The following is a 23216-nucleotide window of genomic DNA, read 5'->3' on the forward strand; positions in this document are numbered from 1 at the left end:
CAAGAGACCCACCTCAAACCAAGGGACACATACAGACTGAAAGTGAAGGGCTGGAAAAATATATTTCATGCAAATAGATAACATGCAAAAAGAGAGCAGGAGTAGCAATACTCATATCAGATAAAATAGACTTTAAAATAAAGACTGTAAAAAGAGACAAAAAAGGACACTACATAATGATCAAAGGATCAATCCAAGGAGAAGCTATAACAATTATAAATATATATGCACCCAACATGGGAGCACCTCAATACGTAAGGCAAATGCTAACAAGGATGAAGGAGGAAATTAATGGTAACACAATAATAGTGGGAGACATTAATACCCCACTCACACCTATGGAGAGAGATCAACTAAACAGAAAATTAACAAAGAAGCAGAAACTTTAATGATACAATGGACCAGTTAGACCTAACTGATATTTATAGGACATTTCACCCCCAAACAATGAATTTCATCTTTTTCTCAAGTGCACATGGAACATTCTCCAGGAGAGATCACATCCTGGGCCATAAATCTAGCCTTGGTAAATTCAAAAAAATTGAAATCATTTCAAGCATCTTTTCCGATCACAATGCCATAAGATTAGATGTCAACTACAGGGAAAAAATTATTAAAAATACAAACATATGAAGGCTAAACAACATGCTTCTGAATAACCAACAAATCATGGAAGAAATCAAAAAAGGAAATCAAAATATAGAAACTAATGAAAATTAAAACACAACAACCCAAAACCTATGGCATTCAGTAAAAGTAGTGCTAAGGGGAAGGTTCATAGCAATACAAGCTTACCTCAAGAAACAAGAGAAAAATCAAAGAAACAAGAGAAAAATCAAATAAACAACCTCACTTTACACCTAAAGCAACTAGAAAAAGAAGAAATGAAGAACCCCAGGGTTACTAAAGGAAGGAAATCATAAAAATTAGAGCAGAAATAAATGAAAAAGAAACAAATGAGACTATAGCAAAAATCAACAAAACTAAAAGCTAGTTCTTTGAGAAGATAAATAAATTAGACAAACCATTAGCCAGACTCATCAAGAAAAAAAGGGACAAGAATCATATCAAGAAAATTAGAAATGAAAATGGAGAAACCACAACAGACAACACAGAAGTACAAAGGATCATAAGAGACTATTATCAGCAACTATATGCCAATAAAATGGAAAGCTTGGAAGAAATGGACAAATTCTTAGAAAAGTATAACTTTCCAAAACTGAACCAGGAAGAAATAGAAAATCTTAACAGACCCATCACTAGCACAGAAATTGAAACTGTAATAAAAAATCTTCCAACAAACAAAAGCCCAGGACCAGATGACTTCACAGGTGAATTCTACCAAAAATTCAGTAGGATAGGATAACACCTATCCCACTCAAACTCTTCCAGAAAATTGCAGAGGAAGGTAAACTCCCAAACTCATTCCATGAGGCCACCATCACCCTAATACCAAAACCAAACAAAGAAGCCACAAAAAAAGAAAACTACAGGCCAATATCACTGATGAACATAGATGCAAAAATCTTCAACAAAATTCTAGCAAACAGAATCCAACAACATATTAAAAAAAGATCATACATAATGATCAAGTGGGCTTTATCCCAGGGATGCAAGGATTCTTCAATATTCACAAAGCAATCAATGTGAAACATCACATTAACAAATTGAAAGATAAAAACCATATGATTATCTCAATAGAAGCAGAGAAAGCCTTTGACAAAATTCAACACCCATTTATGACATTTATGCTCTCCATAAAGCAGGCATAGAAAGAAATGCCTCAACATAATTAAAGCCATATATGATAAACCCACAGCAAATATAATCCTCAATGGTGAAAAATTGAAAGCATTTCCCCTAAAGTCAGGAACAAGACAAGGGTGCCCACTCTCACTACTACTATTCAACATAGTTTTGGAAGTTTTGGCCACAGCAATCAGAGAAGAAAAGGAAATAAAAGGAATCCAGATTGGCAAAGAAGTAAAACTCTCCCTGTTTGCAGATGACATGATCCTCTACATAGAAAACCCTAAAGACACCACCAGAAAATTACTAGAGCTAATCAATGAATATAGTAAAGTTGCAGGATATAAAATTAACACACAGAAATCCCTTGCATTCCTATACACTAACAATGAGAAAACAGAAAGGGAAAATAAAGAAACAATCCCATTCACCATTGCAATGAAAAGAATAAAATACTGAGGAATAAATCTACCTAAAGAAACGAAAGACCTATATATAGAAAACTATAAAACAATGATGAAAGAAATCAAAGGTTACACAAATAGATGAAGAAATATACCATGTTCGTGGATCAGAAGAATCAATATGAGAGGGTAACAGGCAAGAAGGTCAGGGGTCTCCAAACAGAGGAAAAAGGCTGCAAATATCAGACATTTTTATCTCTCTTGAGCGGCAGGAGGAAACAAACTAGAGATATTTTTTTCCTTCTCTATACAAATTTAAAAGGAGTTTTCTCTTAAAATACTGTGTTGCCATAATGACACCTGGGCTCACCTGAAGTTAACTATTCTCAAACCTTGAGTTAACCAACGCATTTTTCTTATGGGAATGTTTGTCTTAAGCTATGTTAATACACTATGCATTTACCCCAGACTCTGTCTTCAAGTCCATTCCAGCTAATGGCTCAGAACCTACTTGACAAACCATTATGTTATACTCAAGACATTGTTCCCCTAATCTATGTAAACAAAACTATTTGTATGGTAATCTGCCCTTCCACAAGATTCAAGTCAATCGTTTTATGGCCTGGGATGACTTGTCTGGAGCCAAGATTATCCCAAAATACATCTTATGGATGAGGGGCCTGGTGCCATTCTGAGTTTTAAAACATTCCTTTCTTTCATTAACAAACTGCTAGTGACTATATAACATCCAGCTGAAGACTAGCAGGGGGTACTCTTTCTGCCCCCTTCTGATGCCTACATCAGAAGCTTTCTCTATCTCCTTTATACTTTAATAAAACTTTATTACACAAAAGCTCTGAGCGATCAAGCCTTGTCTCTGGCCACGGATTGAATTCTTCTCCTTCAGAGGCCAAGAATCCCGGCATCTTTTTGTGCTTCAACAACAACCTTTCAAATATAGTGAAAATGAGTGTACTACCCAAAGCAATCTACAGGTTCAATGCAATCCCTATCAAGTTACCAATGGTATTTTTCACAGAAATAGAACAAATAATTTCACAATTTGTATGAAAATACAAAAAAACCTCGAATAGCCAAAGCAATCTTGAGAAAGAAGAATGGAACTGGAGGAATCAACCTGCCTGACTTCAGATTATACTACAAAGCTATAGTCATAAAGACAGTATGGTACTGGCACAAAGACAGAAACATAGATCAGTGGAACAAAATAGAAAGCCCAGAGATAAATCCACCCACCTATGGACACCTTATCTTTGACAAAGTAGGCAAGAATATACAACGGAGAAAAGACAATCTCTTCAACAAGTGGTGCTGGGAAAACTGGTCAACCACCTGTAAAAGAATAAAACTAGAATATTTTGTAACACCATACACAAAAATAAACTCAAAATGGATTAAAGATCTAAATGTAAGACCAGAAACTATAAAACTCCTAGAGGAAAACATAGGCAAAACACTCTCTGACATAAATCACAGCAAAATCCTCTATGACCCACCTCCCAGAGTAATGGAAATAAAACCAAAATAAACAAATGGGACCTAATTAAACTTAAAAGCTTTTGCACAACAAAGGAAACTATAAGTAGGGTGAAAAGACAGCCCTCAGAATGGGAGAAAACAATAGCAAACAAAGCAACTGACAAAGAATTAATCTCAAAAACGTACAAGCAGCTCATGCAGCTCAATACCAGAAAAATAAACAACCCAATAAAAAAATGAGCCAAAGAACTAAACAGACATTTTTCCAAAGATGACATACAGATGGCTAACAAACACATAAAAAGATGCTTAACATCACTGAGACAATACGTTTCTGTTGTTTTAAGCCACCTAGTTTGTGGTAATTTGTTCCATCAGCCCCAAGAAGTGAAAATGCATGTCTTCGGTTTCCTATGTCTGTATTCTGCCCAGTAGTGAGCACTACCCTATGGAATAGGCCCTTGGGTATGATGTCACTGCAAAATTCATACAAGCTTTGTCATCAGTTCAGTTCAGTCACTGAGTCGTGTCCAACTCTTTGCGACCCCATGGACTGCAGCACGCCAGGCCTCCCTGTCCATCACCAACTCCCGGAGTTTACTCAAACTCATGTCCATTGAGTCGGTGATGCCATCCAACCATCTCATCCTCTGTCATCCCCTTCTCCTCCTGCCTTCAATCTTTCCCAGGATCAGGGTCTTTTCCAATGAGTCAACTCTTTGCATGAGGTGGCCAAAGTATTGGAGGTTCAGCTTCAACATCAGTCCTTCCAATGAACACCCAGGACTGATCTCCTTTAGGATGGACTGGTTGGATCTCCTTGCAGTCCAAGGGACTCTCAAGAGTCTTGTCCAACACCACAGTTCAAAAGCATCAATTCTTCAGCACTCAGCTTTCTTTATAGTCCAACTCTCACATCCATACATGACTACTGGAAATGCCATAGCCTTGTCTAGATGGACCTTTTTTGGCAAAGTAATATCTCTGCTTTTTAATATGCTATCTAGGTTGGTCATAACTTTTCTTCCAAGGAGTAAGCATCTTTTAATTTCATGTCTGCAGTCACCATTTGCAGTGATTCTGGAGCCCCCCAAAATAAAGTCTGCCACTGTTTCCACTGTTTCTCCATCTATTTGCCATGAAGTGATGGGACCGAATGCCATGAGTGAAAAATCTGGCATAAAGCTCAACATTCAGAAAACAAAGATTATGGCATCCAGTCCCATCACTTGTCATAAGAACCCTACAAATTTATTTTTGCCTACTTTTTTATTGTGAAAGTTTTAAAACTAATTTTAGATGTATTTGTTTTGTATTCCTGGTTCTGCCCTGAAAAGTTGGGTAACAATGAATGACTTAGATAACCTTAGCACCTTAATTTCTACACTATTTAATTTAGTGACCAACAAATGTTAGTTTTCCTTCCTGTAAACCTAATCTAAAAGGTGAAACTTTTAAAAGGGCTCTTCACTGATAAAATGGTTATATCCAATCTTTTGTTCCAGATTTATTCCTTTTTTTCTCCCCCTAAAGCAATATCATTTTTTCTGTTTTTTTGTAATGATTTGCAGAGAACCATGCCATTATAATTCTATCAGCAGTTATAATAAAGTTTCTTCAGAACTTTTAAATTTGTGTCTATCCAATAGTGTTTATGGAAGGATCAGAAGGAACCCCAGATTTGTGCGCCTAGCTCCTGTCTTCTGGAAAACTACCACAAAAAGGCATTCAATTATTCCCTTCTGGAATTTAATTTTGTGCATGTTATGAGGTAATTATTTTTCTACATAAACAGCCAGTTATCCCAACATTACTTACTGAATAGTCCATTATTTGTTTTGAGATACTATTTTTTAATCACATATGGAAGTATCATATGTAAGTATTTCTCTTTGTTTTCTATGCTACAGATATAGTTGTTTCATCTGTGGTATACCAATTATTTTGTTTCCTACAGACTACCATTTGAATTACTTGGTCAGCAAGCCCTATTTCATTGTTTCTAATTTTTAACAGTCACTTAGTTATTCTAATATACTTCAGTGTGCTAAATTTCATTTTTAAATCCCATTGAGTGACAAGGATGCCGACAAGTAAGTGTGGGAAAGCATAGTATTTTCAACAAAGATGTGTATATATACATCTTTTGATTATATCCCCACCTTATAGTTCTACTAGTTGGATTTTCTAGTTATCAAATATATTATCTCAAATTATGTCAGCTTTTTCCCCCTTTCTTTTAAATATTACTGGCTCATACCTTTTTTCTCTTATTGAATCATTTTCTCTTATTTACCTGTGAAAGTGAAAGTTGCTCAGTTGTATCTGACTCTTTGTGACCCCCATGGATTGTCCATAGAATTATCTAGGCCAGAATACTGGAGTGGGTAGCCTTTCTCGTCTCCAGGGGATCTTCCCAACCCAGGGGTTGAACTCGGGTCTCCTGCATTGCAAGTGGATTCTTTACCAGCTGAGCCACAAAGGAAGCCCAAGAATACTGCAGTGGGTAGCCTATCCCTTCTCCAGGGGATCTTCCTGACCCAGGAATCGAACCGGGGTCTCCTGCATTGCAGGCAGATTCTTTACCAACTGAGCTATCAGGAAAGCCCCATTGACCTGTAGAACAATGCTAAGAATGGTGACATCAAACATCATTTGTCTCATTCCTGCTACTGAAAAGAATGTTCTAGATATTTGCAACATTTGGTAGGTTTCTGATAAATATCCCTTTTCAATTTAAGGAAGTTTCCTTCTGTTCTTAACTTTAAAACAACATCAGTTAAAAAAAAATCAGTGCCTACAGAATGTTGCCAAATGTTTTTATAGCATCTGGTATGATATTTTCTTTCTTTATTAATGCATATTTTTACCTTTGAACTAGTTTGGGGAAGTCCTATGATAAATGTAAGTATTGATTTTTACTATACTACTAGATTTCACTTGTTAATGATTAAATTAGAAATTTTAAATTCCCTTTTATTTGTATTTATATTCCTTTTCTTACTCCTAGATATTGTGTTTCTCCTTCCCCCACATTATCCTACTTGCTAGAGCTTATATATTGGTTTATCAAATGCACTTTTTGTACTTATCTTATTAATGTATTCTTTCATCTCTATTAATGCACTCCTTTTCTTTGGGCTTATATTGTTATTTGGTTTCCTATCTTTTTAAATTGAATACTTATGTTCTAGTTTTATCATTTTCTAATAACAGAATTTTTCTGTTTGGATGTATTCTTTTTTACAAAGTAGAAAAGAATAGCTTTATTGCTTTGCTAGGCAAAGGGGGCCACAGGAGGCTAATGCCCTCAAAACTGTGTCTAGAATTATTCTTTAGCACAAAAATTAAATAGAAAATTATTTCTAATTTCTAATTTTGTGGTACTATTTTAAGTTGTTGTTCTTTTCTTTTATCTCATTGTGGTAAAAAACATAAAGGGACCAAAACAAAAAGGGAACATAAACAAAACATAAGGGAACATAAACAAAAAGGGAAGGTTTGTATATTTCTCTCAGGGAGAACTTATTTAAATTTTCTTTGTAGCCATATATATAGTCCATTAAAAATATTCCATGAATACTGGAAAATAATGCATATTATCTCTGAGGGAAAGCATTCTTGTCTATGGCTATTTAATTAACCTTGTCAAAATTTAAAATTCAAACCCTATAAAGGTGTTGCTTCTACATTTAAAAATAAAATGAGAACCACTAAAAAGATTATATATAAACAATTTTTATCATCCTTCTAAGATTCCTGTGTATCTGAAAATACTTCTACCATAAACAAATATATACATTTGTAATAAATTACCTCTAAAATGAATTTCCTAAATGTCTTTTAAAAATTACCTTCAATTTTAGAGATGATTACTTCCACTATAAGTTTTTATATCAATAATAACACATTTTTCAGATGAATTACAAAAACAGTGTTTCAGACTTCCTTGGTGGTCTAGTGGTTAAGAATCCATCTGCCAATGCAGGGGATACAGGTTCAATCCCTGGTCCAGGAAGATCCCACGTGCCTCGGGGCAACTAAGACTGTGTGTGCACTCTCAGGCCCATGTACCCCAACTACTGAGCCCATTTGCTGCAATTACTGAAGCCTGTACACCCTAAAGCCCATGCTCTGCAACAGGAGAAGCCACTGCATTGAGGAGTCCACACACGCAACTAAAGAGCAGCCCTCACTTGCCGCAGAAAGAAAGAGAAAGCCAGTGTGCAGCAAGATCTGGTGCAGCCAACAATAAAAAATAAATTTGATGTGTTTCTCCAGTGTTTCTTCTCAGTACAAACATTATAATACAGAGTAAATGAGTATTTTGCCTAAGGTTTTTCTTGCATAACAATTCTAGAGAATCTCACTACTGTGAGGGCTCAAGGGTTATGGATGACCTATGGCTGCAGGCTCTTCCATATTCATTACTTTATACAGTTTCTCTGCTGTATATGTTTGCTTATGTTTAGTAAGGGCTGAGCTTAAGCTGAAGGATTTCCTCCATTTCATTACACTGGTAGGGCTTCTCTTCTATATGAGTTCTCTGATGTCTAATTAGTGCTGTTCTATAGCAAAATAGTTTTTGACATCCATTACACTGACAGGGTTTCTCACCAGAATGTAGTTTTAGATGTTCAGTAAGGTTTGTACTTCGGCTGAAAGTTTTTCCACATTTCTTACAAACATAAGTTTTCTCTCCAGTGTGAGTTCTCTGGTGTTCAGTAAGATGTGCACTCCAATTAAAGGCCTTTCCACATTCATTACACTCATAGGGTTTTTCTCCTGTGTGGATTCTCTGATGCCAGATTAGTGATGAGCTGTGGCAAAAAACCTTCCTACATTCCTTACACTGGTAGCATTTATCCCCAGAGTGAATTTCCTGATGTTCAATAAGATGTGTGCTCTAGCTGAAGGTTTTTCCACATTTGACACATGCATATGGTTTCTTTCCATTGTGAATTCTTTGCTGTTGAATAAGGGCAGAAATATGGCTGAAAGTTTTCCCACACTCATTACAAGGACAGGGTTTTTCTCCAGTATGTATTCTCTCATGATTTTTTTTTATAATTCATATATATATATTTTAAAATCAAACACAATTAAATAGAATATGGTTTAAGTACATGAACTTGGCTTTAGAAGAATAACAGAGGTGGTACACAGTACCAAAGCCCACACACAGCCTTTCTGCTTCGTCTGTTGATGAAATGGCGTGCCTCTTGCACAGTCAGGTATTGCAGTAGAAGGAACTCTATTCATTCAAGACTTTCTCAAGGACAGAGATGATTAATAATTATATATTTATATGTGTATATATATATATATATTTTTTTTTTTGCAAAGTCTGAGCAAAAGCAGTAACACCTAAGAGAACGTTCTTTCCCCAACAGTCCGGGCAGCGAGGCCATGCTGGCAGCACCCACCATGGAGTGTGCTTACCGCCAGGGTGGCTCCGCCGAGGGCAGTGTGGCCCAGACCCTGAGGCCGACGGAGTGGAAGTGCAGCGAGGGGCCTCTCATGACCATGGACAAAGGAGAAAGGCCACGAGCTGCAGACTGCCGGCACAGCAAAGATGGGCAGCGGGGGTCAGAGACGAGGGCCTTTCTCCCCCACCCTTGCCCGCCCACACCCCTGCCCACCACCTGCTTTAAAGAAGTGTACAACTGGGAACAAACATTTGTTCAAGGAACCACAGGGGAAAACTGGAGTGACGGTTGTTGCAAATTCCTTTCCTTGTGTGCTATGAGGGGAAGGACATCTCTGGAGCATAGAAGTTGGAGGAGCAGGGCCTGATGCTCACAGTGCAGAGGGTGGCCCCTCTGGCAGGGGACCTGGTTTACGGGTACTGCATCCTGGGAGCAATTAAAATGTGAAAATGGCAAGTTGCCACCAAAGGGAAGGACAATGTCACCATGACTTGACCCGTGACCTCTCAGCTTCCTTCCAGATGAACGCCTCTGTGCAGGCCCTATTCCCAGGAAGGAAAGCCATCTGCCAGCACTGTGCTGCCTGGCTGGGGCCAGGCCGACTCACCTGTTTGTGTAGGAGATGGAGCAAAGCACCCCGGGCACCCACCTCATGATGCGGCAGGAGTGGGAGACCGCCACGGCAGCGCATCAAACACCAGCTCCACGCCCACCCGCCTCCCATGGCGCCTGGCCCTGCAGATCCCCGTGGGCTAAATTCTTCTGTGGATGGGTTATTGCCATTGGAAAACGATTAATCTCTAGTAGTGTAAACAGTGCCCCTTGGTCTCTCTGACTGTCACTCTGCGATCATCTGGGTGGCAGGGCATCTACGAGCCGCTCTCCATGGTGCAAGTCTGGGACTGTCCGCCCTTCTTTCCTGGGAACGACAGTGAGAAGAAATACAGTGCTGTTTTCATTGGCTGTGGTGAGGAATTCAACCAAAGGGAAAAAGTGTTCTTATTTTCCAAAAGCAGATTTCCTTGATCTCAGGTCTGAGTCATATCTTTGTGGACTTCTCTAATGGCTGATCACACTGGGCCTGCTGCATCACATCACTGACTATCATTTTAGCAGTCTTCCAAGCTAGCTCCTCCTGGGCCTCATCAGTATTTCCTTGCACCCATTTCTTCATAGCTTGAGAGAACATGGATCCTTTTGATTTCTTTACATCAGGTTCAGGCTCAGATTCTCGGATGAACTGACCCAAGTCACTAACTCTTCCAAACGTCATCTTCCCTGCATATGTCCGTTGATATAAAGATTCTGGATCCAGACTTGCAGCATCCACAATTATCGCTTCATCAAAATTTTTCAGAATCTTAACACTGGCTTTTTTCATACTGGACTGAGAGGTGGAGCTGTCGGCTGCCCCAGGGTGGGAGTCATCAGGGGGACCCATACAGCCTGGAGCCGTCAGTGAGACACTCCCTCCCAGGAACTCGTCTCCGCGAACTGAGTGGATGAGATCATTCAAGTATTTATAATACAGATTGCTGGACAAAAAGCCAGGCAAAAAGACCTTCTCCATGGTCGTCTAGGCCTGACGTAACGGAGTGGTGAAACAGTTAGGGAGTGGCCCACCTTCCTGGCAGATGTTGGATTCAATTTTCAGTCGCACAACATCGTCGAATCCAAGAGGGTGTGTGGCCTGGAGGGAGAAGTACTTGTCGTATAAGATCATGGCGTCATTCTGTGCCTCCTGTCCGTCGTACTGCCCTTTTTTGGCAGCGAGCTGAGACTGGAAGTTATCTGCTGCCAACCAGAACTGTAGGATATTCACTGCGTCCTCTTTCTCCATGTACTCTGAGAAATAAAAGAGGGCTGACTCACAGAAGAGAATGTCAGCCAGGTAAACAGTTCCACTGGTCAGCACTTCAATCTGGTATTTACGGAAATGGTGACTTCGTAGAAACTCACTAAAGTGCTCGTGCTCCATTGCACTGAAGACTATGGACTGTGCAGAAACGAAACAGTTGGGATCCACCTGCCCGTCTTCTCCACAAATCTTTGCTATGATGTCATTTCTCATTGCTTCTGTAATTGGTATCGGTTTAGCAGCATCTGGAGATATGTATTTGGTAAAAGTATTCACTGCATCTTGCTCTATACTTTTCATTAATTTTCCTGATAATTCCTTCAGTGGAGAAGATGGACTACTTCTACTGGCTACCATGAGCCTGGAGGACTCCTGGGTTTCCAGGGAGCCCCGATGAGTTCCTGTCCTGGCTGTCTCTAGGTGGAGAGAATGGGCACTGTCACTCTCCTGGGAAAGCAAGTGGTTCTGGGTGTTGCTAGTTATATTATTCAAGTCAATTCCTTCCAGATGGGCTGAGCCAGAATCCTCCAACCTCCTGTTAAGAGACTCGGCTACAAAAGCTGCTGTGGTCTCGGGCTTTTTAGATGGAGAGACAGGTTCAGCCAATGAGCTCTGCTTCACCGTGTTCAGACTGTGTGCTCTTATTCGGGACCAAGTTGTGGAGTGAAAACTTTCAGCTTCCAACCAAAACTTAACCAAATGCTCCATTCTCCGAAGTTCCATGAATTGAATGAAGTAAGGGAGGACCATGGTGTCATGCAAGACTTGCTCAAGGGTTTTTGAAAGACTTGATTTGGCCTCCTGAGTCTGGTAGTCCAGACAAGATCTGCCCAGGTCCCCAAAGTGAGCGGCCTCCATGTGGCTGGGCTGTTTCTTAAGTGTTGCAGTCCTGCTACTTGAAAAGGAGTCCATGTTGGCAGAAATGGCATTGATTGCAACGTGACTTGGTCCCGCAGCCTCCAGCAAGGCATGATTTTTAGTGCTTTGACTGACTTGACATCTGGGGTCTTCTCCTCCTCTTTGCTTTTCACTTTCCGCCGGAAGAAGGACATGGCGGGGCCGGGTCGGGGCGGAGGGCGCGGGGGACTGCCGCGGGGAGGGCCCGGCTCCCCTCATTCAGCAACCGGCCCGGACTTCCGGGTCCGCAGCAGCCGCCGCGCTAGCCAGAAAGGAGACTCGTCTTCCAGGTGTGGGCCCCGCCGCCTCCTCCAGACGCGCAGGTAGCTCCTGCCGCCATGTTACCAAGCCGCCCGCCCGGAGTCTCTCTCATGATTTTTAAGGGATGATCTATAACGGCTTTTTCACATTCATAACATTTCTCCCCAGTATGGACTTTTTGATGTTGAATAAGATTAGTACTCTGACTAAAAGCTTTTCCACATTCATTACATTCATAAGGTTTCTCTCCAGTATGAATTTTCTGATGTTGAATGAAGGCTGGGTTGTGGCTGAAGGTTTTTCCACATTCATTACATTTGTACAGTTTTTCTCCTGTGTGAATTCTCTGATGTCAGATTAGTGATGAGCTGTGGCAAAAAGCTTTCCTACACTCCTTATACTGGTAGGATTTCTCCCCAGAATGAGTTCCTTGATGTTCAATAAGATGTGTGCTCCGGCTGAAGGCTTTTCCACATTTGACACATGCATATGGTTTCTTTCCAGTGTGAATTCTTTGATGTTGGGTAAGGGTAGAAATAGGGCTGAAAGCTTTCCCACACTCATTACAAGGATAGGGTTTTTCTCCAGTATGTATTCTGTTGTGATTTTTAAGATTTACCACATAAATTACATTTATGTTTCTCTCATACAGATTTTCTCAGATTCCATTAGCACTAAGCTATGGCTTTACATTTAGGTTGTTTCCAGAATAAGTAAGGTTTGAGGTACAAATGTATCTTTTCTTATAGCAAAAACTAGTTTTCATTTGTAAGTTACCTTTAAAAAATACTGATAGAAGCAGAATTGTGTTTTAAGCTCCAAGCATTTGTGTCATAATTATGACATCTTTATCTTCTAGAAATGCTGAGTTGTTTAAAAAGATTTGAGCTGAGATTTAATATTTCCCTCAAACTGTTATATTCATGATCTTCCTCTTGAATAGCTTTTCCTTATAATTTAATTTTACTTGTGTTTACCCAACTGGTTATTGAATTCCAATTCTTCTAATGTATAGAACCATCATTTGAAGAATTTTCTAACATCATGCTGTGACACTATTTGTTTTCCTGAAGCTTTGTGCTTTGGAATTAAGGCTCTGACTTTGGATATAATATGCAGGATTAAGTAGAAGACATTATTTATTCCCTCTGGAATGTAAAGGGGAAACCAAAGCTCACTCATCAGTTATAGAAAAATATATTTTAAAAATAAGCCAGTGCTGATAAAACAAAAATAACACAGTATAGGTTCAGATTAATATGGAAGTTTAAAGAAGGAGAGATTAATATAGATAAGTGTGGTAAAAGAAATCACAGCACTGAGACTAAAGTCATAGAATAATCAAAGATAAAGATACAAGGACTTCCCTGGTGGTCCAGTAGTTAAAAACTCACCTTCAGTGCTGGGGACACAGGTTCAATCCCTGGTCAGGGTACTAAGATCCCACATGGTGCAAGGCAACTAAGCCCATGTGTGACAACTACAGAGCCAGTGAGCCTCAAGTAGAGATCCTGCCTGCTGCAAACTACACAGCCTGCATGCTCTGGAGCCCACGCACCACTAGAGAGAGCCCACAACAACAAAGAGTCCATGCACCTTTGATCCTACATGCCGCAAGTAAGACCTGATGCAGCCAAAAATAATATTTTTTTAAAGATAAAGATATAAAAAGTACATGACATGACAAAGAGTCAATGATATTAATTCAAATATATGTCTTCGGAAAGCAGAGGTAAAAATAAGAAAGGAAAAATAAAATGGGATCATATAATAACAACTTCTGACAAACAGAAATACTATACAGTAGGAGACAGAAAAAATGAAGTTTCCTGTCATAGTAGCAATATGATAAATGTGTTATGTTTTAGATGAAGTGCTTGTTAATTTCATCTAACATGGATAACAGAATAAGGCTATCAAATTCAGCAAAGAAAGTATTATAAAAATGACATGGGCCTGGATTAGGATAATACATAAGAATTTAGTATGTATTCTAAAACACAAAAAGAAAAAGAAACAAAAATGTACTGACATTGATTAAGAATTTTTTGAAAATGAGGTTCATAAGTACATTTGATTTCTAACCAAGAAAGCTGGAATTAATGGTGGTGGTGCTAATAAAGGGACTAATAGTACCAGGTAATGGTGGTACAAATGATAGAAATACTGAAGAAGAAAAAAGAGGCTACTGAGAGAAAGCTGGTGATTTCACATTTACCATAAAGTGGTAAAACTTGACCATAAAGAAATAAAGTGAAGTGGGACATTCAAATAGAGACATACTCTAAGCAGGGAAGCTATGGGGAATTCAAATGAGATATGTGAGCTGAAAAAATGTATCAAGGCATTAATGACATGGGAGGACTATTTTTGAGGATATCAGAATGCATGAATTTTGGGGGATAAGAAATAAACAACAAAAATATAAACCTTAAAAGGACATGCATTTCTGCTAGGGAGGAAGTGAAACTAACAAAAAAAAAGCACCTGGAAAGAGATTAAAACAGAAAATAATCTAGTGATGTCACACAAGCAAAGACAATATATCAAATGCAGCAGAAAGCTTGAGCCTGGGAAGGACTAAGAACAGGGTTCCATCAAGAAAGAATTCAGGATTCGGGGGTCTCTTAAAAATAACTTTAGTAGAAAACCAAAGTGCAAGTTGCTCAGTCATGTCCGACTCTTTGCAACCCCATGAACTATACAATCCATGAAATTCTCCAGGCTAAAATACTGAAGTGGGTAGCCTATTCCCTCTCCAGGAAATCTTCCCGACTCAGGAATCAGACTGGGGTCTCCTGCATTGCAGGCAGATTCTTTACCAACTGAGCTAAAAACAGATGATCAGAGTCTAAATTTGAAGATTAAAGCAGAATAGAATTGAGGCTGTTAGGCAGGAGTATGAAAAGTTTGATAATGAAAGGAGAGAATAAAATTAAAAGGTAAATAAAAAGGTATTGTTACATAAGATGTTCTTATAAAAGTAAGAAAAAATTTGAATGTCTAAAATTAGAACAGGGAGAGACTAAATTATGAAATAATCACTAAATCGAGATCCTAAAACAAACAGAAAAAAACTGAGTCTAGGGTACAAATAGAGAGACTCATTAATGAAAGAGGACTATCCCTTCCTCTGAGATCACTAAGATATGTGAGAAATGAGGCTGAATGTTGCTCCTACTAGGCAAACTCTGTTTTATACACAGATAAGAGAACGCTCTGTCCATGGGGTTCTCCAGGCAAGAATCCTGGGGTGGGCTGTCATTTCCTTCTTCAGTCCGTGGGGTTGCAAAGAGTCGGATGTGACTGAGAAGACTTCGCACGCATGCAAGAGGAGGCTCTTCACAGTGGGCACGAGCCAGCATTTCCAAGTCTACCACCTCCCCCCAACACTAAAATTGGAACCTCGTCCCACCACTGCAGTGGACAGATGAACTATTATTTACAAAGATTTCCAGCTACTTGATTGTAACTTAGTTACCTGATTCTTTCTTGGCTAAGTATTTTGTGACATTTCTCATTTTTTCCCTCTGTTATCTATTAATATGGTTCCTTCTACTTAGCTTCCCTCATAGCTCAGTTGATAAAGAATCCACCTGTGATACAGGAGACCCTGGTTTGATTCTTGGGTCAGGAAGATCTGCTGGAGAAGGGAAAGGCTACCCACTCCAGTATTCTGGCCTGGAGAATTTCATGGACTAAGTCCATGGGGTTGTGAAGAGACAGACCTGACTGAGCGACTTTCACTTTCACTTTCCTACTTAGAAGATAATATTTGATTTAAAAAGCTGATGCTAAGAATCTTGGTGAAGGATATGGGCTTGGGTGTTTATGATGGTGTTTATGATCTTAAAGTTGTGTCTTAAGTTGTCTTCAGGAACTCTGAAATATAGGAATGTTGATGCTGTTAAGGCAACATAATTAAATTATCTGTGTACAATATTTTGAAGAAAAAAGCAATTGACTCTTTCCTAATAAAGGAAATACCTTGTCTCCATGCACAAATAAAATTTAAGATCTCTGGTTCCTAAACTCAAAGACCAGCTCAGATAAGTATCTGTAAACCCTGAAAGATGATGCTGTGAAAGTGCTGCACTCAATATGCCAGCAAATTTGGAAAACTCAGCAGTGGCCACAGGACTGGAAAAGGTCAGTTTTCATTCCAATCCCAAAGAAAGGCAATGACAAAGAATTCTCAAACTACCACACAATTGTACTCATCTCACACGCTAATAAAGTAATGCTTAAAAATCTCCAAGCCAGGCTTCAGCAATACATGAACTGTGAACTTCCAGATGTTCAAGCTGGTTTTAGAAAAGGCAGAAGAACCAGAGATCAAATTGCCAACATCCGCTGGATCATTGAAAAATCAAGAGAGTTCCAGAAAAATATCTACTTCTGCTTTATTGACTATGCCAAAGCCTTTCACTGTGTGGATCACAATAAACTGTGGAAAATTCTGAAAGAGATGGGCATACCAGACCACCTGACCTGCCTCTTGAGAAACCTGTATGCAGGTCAGGAAGCAACAGTTAGAACTGGACATGGAACAACAGACTGATTCCAAATAGGAAAAGACTATATATTGTCACCCTGCTTATTTAACTTCTTTGCAGAGTACATCATGCGAAATGCCAGGCTGGATGAAGCACAAGCTGGAATCAAGACTGCAGGGAGAAATATCAATAACCTCAGATATGCAGATGACACCACACTTATGGCAGAAAGTGAAAAAAACTAAAGAGCCTCTTGATGAAAGTGAAAGAGGAGAGTGAAAAAGTTGGCTTAAAGTTCAACATTCAGAAAACTAAGATCATGGCATCTGGTCCCATCACTTCATGGCAAATAGATGGAGAAACAGTGGAAACAGTGGCTGACTTTATTTTTGGGGGCTCCAAAATCACTGCAGGTGGTGATTGCAGCCATGAAATTAAAAGACGCTCACTCCTTGGAAGAAAAGTTATGACCAACCTAGACAGCATATTGAAAAGCAGAGACATTACTTTGTCAACAAAGGTCCGTCTAGTCAAGGCTATGGTTTTTCCCGTAGTCATGTACGGATGTCAGAGTTGGACTATAAAGAAAGCTGAGTGCCAAAGAATTGATGCTTTTGAATTGTGGTGTTGGAGAACACTCTTGAGAGTTCCCTGGACTGCAAGGAGATACAACCAGTTCATCCTAAAGGAAATCAGTCCTGAATATTCATTGGAAGGACTGATGCTGAAGCTGAAACTCCAATACTTCGGCCACCTGATGCGAAGAGCTGATTCATATGAAAAGACCCTGATGCTGGTAAAGATTGAGGGCAGGAGGAGAAGGGGATGACAGAGGATGAGATGGTTGGATGGCATCACCGACTCAATGGACACGGGTTTGGGTGGACTTTGGGAGTTGGTGATAGACAGGGAGGCCTGGCATGCTGCGGTTCATGGGGTCACAAAGAGTCGGACACAACTGAGCGACTGAACTGAACTGAAATACCATAATCCCATACACTGATGTTTGAGGAAAAAGCCATGGTATGTGTGTGTGTGTCAAGTCACTTCTGTCATGACTTTGCAATCCCATGGACTGTAGCTTGCCAGGCTCCTCTCCACGGGATTTTCCAGGCGAGAATACTAGAATGGGTTGCTATTTCCTTCTCCAAAAGTCATGGTAATCTATAGTAACTGCAGAGTTATACTTAACCAATGAGACAAAGCTCCTAAAATCATTGTCACTTCCTTATATAGTATCTGACAATGGCCTGATTCTTCTCATTACCACAAGATAAAAGTTCCGCTGGCATGCCTTTCAATGCCACTGGTTCCTAGAACACCAAACAAATACCTGCTTACAAAGGGCGCATGCGTGCAACAACTTATGAAAGAAAGAGTAAAGCGAACAGCTCAAAGTGACAAAGTAAAGGGCTGGGGCTAGGGCTAGGAAACTGTTCAAAGAGAGTTCATGGTTCTAAAGTTTTAAATTCAAGAGTGACCAAAAGTACTTACTTGGTACCTACTATGTACCTGGTAAGAGTATACAGAAGCAATGCTGAAGTTTTCCTATTAAAAACACTGAAAGTAATTAATCTTCTATCTACTGTAAATATAAAAACATAAACTATACACAAGAGATAACAGAAAGTGTATAAATATCATAAGTAGTCATGCATAAATGGACATGGTTACAACTCTTTTGATAGCAGCAATACATGTAAAGAAATATGGATCAATCAAAAGTAAAGTGATGGTAACAGAATACAGAAAAAAACAGATGTTAGAGAGATGCAAAAAATGGGAGTCTGTTCCTATTCATATATAACCCGGAGGAGAAGAGATCAGCATCAAATATTAGCTAGATCTGTTTATCTCAGTAAGCAGGTAGAGTTTATTGTGGAACTAGAACTAATAAGATAACAATATCTAAGACCTTCACAAATTTGCACCACACAATTAACTCCCTTTAGGATAATTTCACACTTGCCAAGCAGTATCAGGTTTTGCATCCACAGATTTAACAACCATATATCAAGTAGCATTTACTATAGAAAAAAGATCTGCATATAAGTGGACCTATGCAGTCCAAATCTGCATTGTCCAAGCTGATATATGTATCAACTGATGTTGATATATATATATGTACATATTTATATACATATGTGTATAATTTTTGGACTCTCCCCCCCCTTTTTTTTTACTACTAAGTTACTCCTATGCCAATACTATACTACATTAATTACTGTTGTTTTTTACATAAGTTTATCAGGTAGATAAATTCTCTGTGAGTGTTCTTTACAGAAATTTTTGGGCAGTTTTTTGTACTTTAAGTTTCAGATGAAGTTGAAAATAAATGTGACCACTCCATTCTTAAAAATCCTGTCAGGGGAGTGGGGTTGGAGGTTAAGAATTACACAACCATCCATGATGGAATAAAAGAAAGTGGATTCACCCTCTTAGCTTAAAGAACTCAGAAACTGGACAAAAACATATAAAACAATGGTTTTAAGACACTGAATAACAGTGCAGAACCATGACACTTGAAAAATAGATCCAGTGAGCTCCACGATTGCCCCAGTCTGCATCCTGGAGGAAGACTTCAGGATAAATTCTCAGGGAGGAATATTTCAAAGAGAGTCCAGGGGTTCACTGACTTGAAGAGAAAGAGATCAGATAGTAGGGAGGCCAAAGAGTTTACAGTATTCAAAGCAGATTACTCAACAGGAATGAGCTTCACAACAACATATAAAAATAACATATGAAAAAGCAGAGTTTTTGTCAGGAATGTAAGTTGGATTAATGTTTAAAAGTCAGGAAATAAAACTCTTAATAGTTTTAAAAGGAAATACCATAAGCCATAGATATAGAAAAAAGCATCTGATAAATTTCAATATGCTTTCATGATAAGAAAGCAACAAGAAACCTCTTAGACTAGGGATAAAAAGGAATTTTTCAAATTAATAAGGGATATCTTATTAAGAGTGGCAGGTGGGCTCAGCAGTGGTGGCGCATGGGCTTAGATGCTCTGCAGCATGTAGGATCTTCCCAGATCAGGGATCAAACTTGTGTCTCCTGCATTGGCAGGCAGACCCTGACCTGTGAGCCACCAGGGAAGCCCTTTAAAAATAATAATAGTAATAATTTTATTTATTATAAGTTTTGTTTTAAATAACCCTAAGTATTTTAATGGCAACCTACTCCAGTACTCTTGCCTGGAAAATCCCATGGACGGAGAAGCCTGGTAGGCTACAGACCATGGGGTCGCAAAGAGTCGGACATGACTAAGCGACTGAAGTATTTTAAGGAACTTAACTTTGAGGAAGCATTTAACAGGAGGCTTCCTGTGTGCTGTTTTGAATCTGTCAGGAAACCTTTGGCCCTTATTAATTCCTGAATATTCAGGAATTAAGAGGAGAGGCACGCCTTTCCCGGGGCTGAGGAATCCAGGCATTTCCTTTGTTAGTTTCTCATTATGGTGGTAAGTACCCTCTTCTCTAATAGGGATCGCCTTGTGTTTTGTAAGTCTGGAATTTTAATTTTTATCTTTGCTGAGAATAACTACCTTGTAAGACAGTATATATGCCCACACCATGTTGATTAAAACACCTTTGTTCCATCAAAGCTTTGGTCCCCGTGTTTCTTTATTTCTCTCTCTCTCTCTCTCTCTCTCTATTTCTGGCTGATTCCCTGGAGCACGGAAGCTGGCTCCGTAACCCAGGGAATGTTAGCCTCTTTCCTTCTTTCACTCTCTCATCCTCGACTCCGGACCACCAGGTTCCAGTCCATTAAAGGACCAACACTTAACAGGTTAGAATAGTCTTCTATATTTGCCATTTCTGATGCTTCCTTGAAGAACCAAGTTTCCATCTGGTATTATTTCCCTTCAGTCTAAAGAAATTTATGGTATTTGGGGGTAAATTCTCTTAATTCGTTTATCTAAAATGTCATTATTTCACCTCCATTCTTTAAAGGATATTTTTGCTGGCCATTGAATTTGAGGTTGAGGTTGAAGGTTTTTGTTTGTTTTTCTACAGCATTTTAAGGATACGGACCCACTGTTGTCTTCTGGCGTCCAAAGTTTTTGATGATAAGTCACCAATCATTAAAATTGCTTTTATCACATAAAATGTGTCATTTTTCCCTCTGGCTTCCAAGATTTTATTTCTATCTTCAAGTTCTAGAGCATGTTTAGGATGTTTCTAATCATGGTTTTCTTCATTTTTTTCCTATTAGGAGTTTGCCAAGATTCTCAAATCAGTACATCATTTACCAAGCTTGGGGAAATAGCCATTATATCTTCAAATATTTAGTATGTCCCATTCTCTCCTCACTCTCCTTTTGGGACTTCATCTACATATATGTAAGGCTTTTTTTTTTTTTTAATCCTACAGGTCACAGGTTAATGTCTTGTCATCATTTTTCTCTCACTTGTTTGATCATTTCTACTGATCTATTTCAAGTCAAGACTCTGTTCCCTGTAATTACATTTGGTACATTTATCTTGTGAATTTTAAATTTCAGCCATTGTGTTTTCAGTTCTAGAATTTTATTTTGGTTTTTCTTTAGTTTCCATTTCTTCCTTGAGTCAAAAAATCTTTATTCATTTGGAGCATATTTTATTTCATTAAGCATAGTTATAATATCTATAATAATATCCTCATTTGCTATTCCAATTTCTGGGTTGGTTGTCTATTTTCTTGAAATGGGGTCACATTTGCCTAATCTGAATTTTCTTGTATTCTAGATATTGTGAGTGATTAAAGAAAGTGAAAGTGAAGTCGCTCAGTCGTGTCCAACTCTTTGGGACCCCATGGACTGTAGCCTACCAGGCTCCTCCCTCCATGGGATTCTCCAGGCAAGAACACTGGAGTGGGTTGCCATTTCCTTCTCCAGGGGATCTTCCCGACTCAGGGATCAAACCTGGGTCTCCTGCATTGCAGGCAGACACTTTAACCTCTGAACCACCAGGGAAGCTCCTATTGTGAGTGATAAATCATGGCAATTCAGGATTCTGTATATTTCTTGGAGGAGTGTTAAGCTTTTGTTTTATCAAGTAATTAACATTGTTGAACTCAAACTTTAAACTCTGTCTCTGCAGTAGCAGCACAAAAGAAAGTTCAGTTCAAAAGACAAAAAGATAGTAGTTGCGCCATACATGCATGGTTCAGGGGTCAGCCAAGACTAGGGCAGAGTTTATTCACATGATTTGAGGTCCCCCCTCTTTGTGTCTCTTTTCTGGGATTCTCCCTTTATTTTCCAGTAGCTGTGGTTGCTATCGGAGAAGGCAATGGCACCCCACTCCAGTACTCTTGCCTAGAAAATCCCATGGACGGAGGAGCCTGGTAGGCTGCAGTCCATGGGGTCTCGAAGAGTCGGAGGCGACTGAGCGACTTCACTTTCACTTTTCACTTTCACGCATTGGAGAAGGAAATGGCAACCCACTCCAGTGTTCTTGCCTGGAGAATCCCAGGGACGGGGGAGCCTGGTGGGCTGCCGTCTATGGGGTCGCACAAAGTCGGACAGGACTGAAGCTACTTAGCAGCAGCAGCAGTGGTTGCTATAAACTCAGTCTTGTGGTTTTTCATGTTTAGAAAAAAAAAAAACTGTGTTTTCTCTCAAATTATCTTCCTCTGCCACATCAAATTCTATCTTAGGAGGGTATCATACTTTATTTAATTGGCAATTAACTGCTTTATCCAACTTCTCTGTGTTCTGTGATCATTATAGTACACCATAACTGTGTATCATAGAACAGATTCCTGGAAGTAGGAGTGCAGTGTATACTGTCAGATTTACATTTTAAAAGGTTGTACAAACTTGACTACGAAAAGCAGTGTATGAGATTTTTTCTTTTTTTTTGCAAACCATGTGTCTCAGCCAAAAAAAAAAAAAAATATTTTTTTTTCAAATGTCTAACTAGGAAAATGAAATCCTTTAAAAAAATAAAATAAAAATGAAAATCATCTCTTTACTATGCTCCTCCTCACCAGAGAGGATGCCCACACCCTTTTTCTCAGAGTATGTATTTCTGTCTTAATTCTGACTTAAATAAATAAACTGCCTGTGTGCTCTCCCATAAAAAAAGAGAGAGAGATCTTGCTTTCTACCTCTCTTGCAAACCTGATTATTTAAAATTTTTGATTTAATAGAAAATTTTCTTACTTTTTCCTCTTCTGTATGTTCATCTTTCTCTTTCCACACCTTCAGATTCTAAAAGATGTATGTCTGGAAAGCTCTTTCATCATATATATATGACTTACTTCTGCTCTCTTCAAGACTGTGTCACCACTAAGTGAGATTGAGCTTACTCCATCACCACTACCATCAAATTTTAAATTGCATTCTCTTACAACTGCATTCCCCTTCTCTGTTTTGTCCTTTGCCATACCACTTGTCACACTCTGTCATATTCTATATTTTGCTTACAGTTTGAACTGTGTGGGTCCAACTATACATGGATTTTTTCAATAAATATATACAGTACTTCACAATCCATGATTGGTTGAGTTCTTGGATATGGAGGATTTGGAGGGCCAACTATAGGACTTAAGCATTCTCAGATTTTGGTAACTGTGGCTGGTCCTGGAACCAATCCCCTGTAGGGCAACTATGTTTAGATTTATTGCCTGTCTCCCACTCT

At 39.0% G+C, this 23216-nt stretch overlaps 2 protein-coding genes across 2 annotated transcripts in view; both read right to left on the reverse strand.

Annotated features, from left to right (window-relative positions):
• The window catches only part of ZFP37 (ZFP37 zinc finger protein), a 48032-nt gene that overhangs the window by 9093 nt on the left and 15723 nt on the right, over positions 1-23216 (reverse strand). The gene's annotated exons all lie outside the window — the stretch shown is intronic.
• LOC122431894 (A-kinase anchor protein 10, mitochondrial-like) lies at positions 8897-12056 on the reverse strand. Its single transcript, XM_043453531.1, is given in 3 exon segments — positions 8897-11923; positions 11926-12005; positions 12007-12056. Coding segments are annotated over 3 exon segments (1932 nt in total). The 3' UTR covers positions 8897-10121.

This window comes from Cervus canadensis, chromosome 30 (assembly GCF_019320065.1).
Source record: "Cervus canadensis isolate Bull #8, Minnesota chromosome 30, ASM1932006v1, whole genome shotgun sequence".
In the NCBI taxonomy this organism is placed as follows: Eukaryota; Metazoa; Chordata; class Mammalia; order Artiodactyla; family Cervidae; genus Cervus; species Cervus canadensis.